This window comes from Octopus sinensis, linkage group LG12 (assembly GCF_006345805.1).
Source record: "Octopus sinensis linkage group LG12, ASM634580v1, whole genome shotgun sequence".
NCBI classification, from domain to species: Eukaryota; Metazoa; Mollusca; class Cephalopoda; order Octopoda; family Octopodidae; genus Octopus; species Octopus sinensis.
Window position 1 is genome coordinate 79,286,688 of NC_043008.1, and position 6,000 is coordinate 79,292,687.

The window sequence follows — 6,000 nt, forward strand, 5'->3', positions numbered from 1 at the left end:
AGTTGAAGTACTGGTACTTTATTTTATTGACCCAACAAATGAAAAACAAAGTTGACCTTGGTGGAATTTGAATTCAGAACTTAATAAAGCAGTTAAGCAATTTTGTCTAGTGCATTAATGATTGTCAGCTCACTGCTTTGATGATGAAGAAATATCTCAAATTTATCATCAAGAATAGTTATAAATATCATTAAGTGTAATCAGAATATATGAAAATAGTCAGATAATCAGCTTATCACTGGAAATGCTGAGAAGAGGCGATTAAGAAATAATGAACAACATAGCCATCATCAGCATATATAAAATCAAGGATTTGATAATGAATGTAAAAAAATTTACAAAAAAAAAACCTTATATATTGCTTTCTCATTATCTGTGACTTCATGGATTTTTTTGAAAATATCAAAGCATCTGAAAACAAAACAGAAATAAATATACATGTATTGAGTGAGATGGATGTAGGGATGAATGCGTAATAACCAGAGATGACATATTCGCTTAGAAAAATAATACAAGTATAGCTGTGAGGTTAAGAAGCTTTCTTTGCATTCACTTGGTTTGGGATTCAGTTCCACTTTAGTGCCTTCTATTACAGCCTCAGGCTGACCAATACCCTGTGAATTTAATAAATGGAAATTGTGAGGAAGCCCACTGTGCATATATCAATCTAACATCCACTTTTTATGCTTTCTGTTGGAGAGAAATTGTTTGAGAAAAATTTTCTACAGCCAGATGCCCTTCTTGTCACCAACCCTCCCTCACCTGTTTCCCACTAAAGTAATATTCCCCATGACTGGACAAGATTGGGAACAAAGGACACTGCTTACATGATGATGACATTCAATTACAACTATCACATGAAGTCAAGGCAAGGTGACAATAACATACACATGACAGGGTTCTTTCATTTTCTGTCTACTTCAAAAAGTTTTGGCCAGTCTGACGGTATTAGAAATCACCAAGGTGCCAAGCAGTAGGCTTGAATCTGAAATCATGTAGTTGGGAAGCAAACTTCTTACCACACAACCATGCTTGTGCCTATATATACGAGGGGCGTTCAATAAGTAATGCCCCTGACCCACTTCCCATAGCAGTAGAGCAACGAAACTTGGCACAGTTATTAATCTTTTTCTACATAGCAACCACCCAGAGTTACGCATTTCTCCCATTGTTTGATGCAGCTCTGGAGACCGTTTTTGTAGAAGACCCCAGCTTGGTCCTCCAACCTGAACGTGACTTCAGAAATCAAGGCTGCATCATCTGGGAAACGCTTTCCTTTCAAAAACAACTTCATGACTGGGAAGAGGTGAAAATCAGAGGGTTCAAGGTCAGGAAAGTAGGGGGATGGGGGAGGAGTTCATAGCCATACGCCTGTGCTTCTGATCTGGCGACAAGCGAGTTGTGGACCGGAGCGTTGTCCTGCAGGAGGAGAATGCCTTTGCTGATCTTGCCCCGCCTCTTGATTTTGATAACTTCTCTTAATTTCCTCAAAAGTGAAGCATAATAGGCTCCTGCAATTGTGGTACCCTTTGCCAGGAAATTTGTCATCACTACTCCGTCCTGGTCCCAGAAGACTGTGAGCATGACCTTGCCAGCGGAGGGCTGCACCCTTGCCTTCTTTGGAGGGGGTGAGTCACGGTGCTTCCACTGCATTGACTGGGCTTTGGTCTCTGGATCATAGTGATGGACCCAGATTTCATCCTGTGTAATCAGTCTTTTGAAAAATTTTGACTCATCTTCTTGGCACATCTCCAAATTCACCCTCGAGCACTCGACGCGTTCTTGCTTCTGGAAAGGCGTGAGCAACCTGGGAATCCATCTGGCAGACACCTTTTGCATATGCAAATGGTCATGAATGATAGTTTCCACAGACCCGGTACTAATCTTGACCTCATCGGCTATTTGGCGAATAATTATGCGTCGATCTTCCAAAATGGCAGCCTCAACTTGACGGACAGATGCCTCATCAATGGCAGAAGGGGCGATCAGATCTGGGAGCTGTTTCCACAGAGTTCCGACCATGTTTGAATTCACGATGCCAGCGTTTTACAAGGTCATATGATGGGGCATCATCACCATAAGTTACTTTCATTTCATCAAAAGTCTCCCGTAGTGAGCGTCCTTTCAAATACAAAAACCAGATCACTGCTCGACACTCAACAGGCTCCATTTCACACTTGACTCGGTTCAAACACCTGTAAATCAGAAACCACAATTAATTCAGAGCTGTAATTTGCCACTTACTCTATAGAGATATAAATGATTGCACATGCAAAATTTCAGCTAGATCAAACAACTGCAAGTGGGTCAGAGGCATTACTTATTGAACGTCCCTCGTACATGTGTGTGTGTATTTGTCTCTCCCCTACTGCTTGACAACTGGTGTTATTTTATTCATGTCACAGTAACTTAGCAGTCTGGTAAAAAGAACTGATTGAATAAGTATCAGTCTTAAAAATAGGTATTGGGATTGATTTGTTCAACTAAACCCTTCAAGGCAGGGACACAGCATAACCAATGACTGAAACAAGATCAGTAATATTAATCAAAACTAAAGTTGATATGTCAGTCAATTTTAAATAGTTACATCAAGTAATCAATATTTAAGTTATATTTCAATTAGAATTTATAAAACTAGAATGCTTACTTTTCCAATCTCTGAAAATTTTTGTTTTCCTCACAATCATATACAGCACTTTTGATTTGATATTCTTCGACAGGTAACATTTTTTCTTTCGAAACATCTTGTAAGGTTTTTTGAGATATAGCTGCATTAATGTGAGCATGTAATTCCTGAAAATAAAGGAAAATAATGGAAGTATAACAGATTATACAAACAAAATAATGAGAAAATATGAGGGGTGTATGAAAAGTTTTGAACCTCAAAAAACAAAACATGGTACAAGACTTCTGATGAAGGTACAAGACTTAAAGGCTCAAAACTTTTCATACACCCCTTGTATATATACATGTATATATACATATATATATACACACACATATACACACATATATACACACACGTATACATACATATATACACACACATATATATACACACACACATATATATGTATATGCACACACACACATATATACATATATGCACACATATATATTTACATATATATATATACACACACATATATATATATATACACGGTTCAACAACTGCAGGAAAAATACCTAGCTAAAGATAAACCCCTATACTTAGCTTTTATGGACTTGGAGAAAGCCTTTGACAGGGTCCCCTGATCCCTTATCTGGTGCATGATGTGGAAACTGGAGATTGACGAATGGTTTAATAAGGGCTGTACAGGACCTTTAAAGAGAGGCTGTTAGTAAGGTTAGGATTGGCAATGAGTATAGTGAAGAATTCCAGGTAGAAGTAGGCATCCACCAAGGTTCAGCCCTCAGTCCCCAGGCAATAACAGAGGAATTCAAGACAGGTTGCCCCTGGGAGCTCCTCTATGGTGATGACCTGGCCCTCGTAGCAGAATCCCTACCGGAACTAGAGAAGAAATTTCGTGTGTGGAAGCTAGGTTTAGAATCAAAAGGTCTTAGAGTCAATGTAGCAAAGACCAAAGTTCTAGTAAGTAGGAGGTCAACTCACCACACATCCCCTTAGGTAGGGGGCCCTGCTCGATCTGCAGAAAAGATGTAAGTAGAAACTCCATAAGATGTACCCAGTATAAGCTATGGACACATAAGAGGGGCAGCAACATCAAAGGAAGATTAACTGAGAAGATAGCTTTCATGTGTGGCAGATGCACAGGGGCAATAGACACCATTGATACTCAGAAAACAGATTCTATTACACTCCAGGGAAGAAACTAGAAGTAGTTGATAGTTTCCGCTACCTAGGTAACCAAGTTAGTAGTGGGGGTGGATGCTCAGAGAGTGTTACCACTAGAATAAGAATAGCCTGGGCAAAGTTTAGAAAGCTTCTTCCCCTACTGGTGACAAAGAGTCTCTCGCTCAGAGTGAAAGGTAGATTGTACAACGCATGTATACGAAACATGGGCTGTGACTGCGGAGGACATGCGTAGGCTCAAAAGAAATGAAGCTAGCATGATCTGCTGGATGTGTAATGTCAACGTCCATGCACGACAGAGTGTAAGCGCCCTGAGAGAAATGTTGGGCATAAGAAACATCGGATGCAGCATGCAGGAGAGACATTTGCGTTGGTATGGTCATGTACTACGGATGGATGAGGAGAGATGTGTGAAGACATGCCACTCCCAAACTGTTGAAGGAATCTGGTGTAGAGGTAGACCCAGGAAGACATGGGTGAGGTGGTCAAGCATGACCTTTGAACGTTGGGCCTCACTGAGGCTATGACGAAGGACAGAGACTTCTGGAGATATGCTATGACTGCGAAGATCTGACAAATGAAGTGAGTTCATGGCTCATAGGACGGCCTGCTGTGCTAACCTTGGATCATAGGGCAACCTGCTGTGCTTGAGGAGACCTACTGAGTCAAGTACATCAACATCAAAATAAAAATCAAATGGATATTGTAGTTGTGATACCTGTGCCGGTGGCACATTGGGCCTCACAGAGGAAATGACAAAAGACTGAGACCTCTGAGATATGCTGTGACTGCGAAGACCTGACAAATAAAGTGAGTTCATGGCTCACAGGACGGCCTGCTTGGCTAACCTTGGATCATAGTGACCCGCTGTGTTTGAGGAGACCTATTGAGTCAAGTACGTCAACATCAACATCAAAATAAAGGTCAAATGGAAATTGTAGTTATGGCTTATAAGCTATGGACACATAAGAGGGGCAGCAACATCAAAGGAAGATTAACTGAGAAGATAGCTTTCATGTGTGGCAGATGCACAGCGGCAATAGACACCATTGATACTCAGAAAACAGATTCTATTACACTCCAGGGAAGAAACTAGAAGTAGTTGATAGGCTTATGGTGAAACTCTCTGCAATGGGTGTGGGGGATGACCTTTTTAACTGGTTGAAATCCTTCATCCTCAGCCGAAAGGAGGTAGTCACAGTTCTAGGACAGCACTCTACACCATATGAGATGTCATCGGGTGTACCACAGGGATCTGTCCTTGGTCCCCTCCTGTTTGTGGCATACATTAATGACATAGATGCCAATTTAAAGAATGCCACAGTATTGAAATATGCAGACGACATCAAGCTGTACCTTGAAATCAAGAGGACTGATCCTGATGTCTACAACTCTTTCCTGCAATCAGACCTAGACACAATGCAGCAATGGATCACAGACTGGCAACTGAAACTGGCTGTGGACAAGTGTACCACCATGCATTTTGGGAGAAAAAACCCTGCATCCACATACTCCCTCCACAACACTGATATCAAGAAATCCTCTTGCGAGCGTGACCTAGGCATCACTGTCAGCAGTGATTTGCGTTGGACAAAGCATATCTCTAAAATTGTCAAGAAGGCCGAGGGTGTCTTGGCATCACTCAGCAAGACTTTTGTTAGCCGCTCTTCAGCCATCTATTTAAAACTGTATACAGCTATGGTACGACCACACTTGGAATTCGCATCATCAGTTTGGAATCCCTATCTTGCTCAGAACATTGACCTCCTGGAATCTGTCCAGAGACGTGCAACCAAACGCATACCCTCCATCAGACACCTACCATATTCTGAGCGCCTTGTTTCCCTGGGCATGGATTCACTGAAGCTCCGGCGTCTGGCGACGGACTTGGTAAACACCCACAAGGTTATCAACCACCTCACCAACAACAACACTGAACACCTTTTTGATCTCCATGTGTCTAACACACGTGGACATGCCTACAAAGTCAGAAACCAGCACAGCTCCCATGACTTTCGGAAACATTTTTTCACGCTCAGGGTTGCTGAAGTGTGGAATAAACTGCCTGCATCAGTTGTTGACTGCCATGACACTGCATCCTTTAAGGCCCTCATGCTTCCCGAAATTCGTCGAAACTACACCTGATTATATATACACTTTAGATGAGTTGTAGTGCACCTGAGCAC

The 6,000-nt window shown here is 41.6% G+C and overlaps 1 protein-coding gene across 1 annotated transcript in view; it reads right to left on the reverse strand.

Annotated features, from left to right (window-relative positions):
- Window positions 1-6,000, reverse strand: part of LOC115218062 (adenosine deaminase-like protein) — a 37,936-nt gene that overhangs the window by 11,258 nt on the left and 20,678 nt on the right. The window contains exons 2-3 of the mRNA XM_029787831.2: window positions 2,648-2,793; window positions 351-411 (exon numbers count right to left, since the gene is read on the reverse strand). Coding sequence (XP_029643691.1) covers window positions 351-411; window positions 2,648-2,793 — 207 coding nt within the window. The remainder of the gene's footprint in view (window positions 1-350; window positions 412-2,647; window positions 2,794-6,000) is intronic.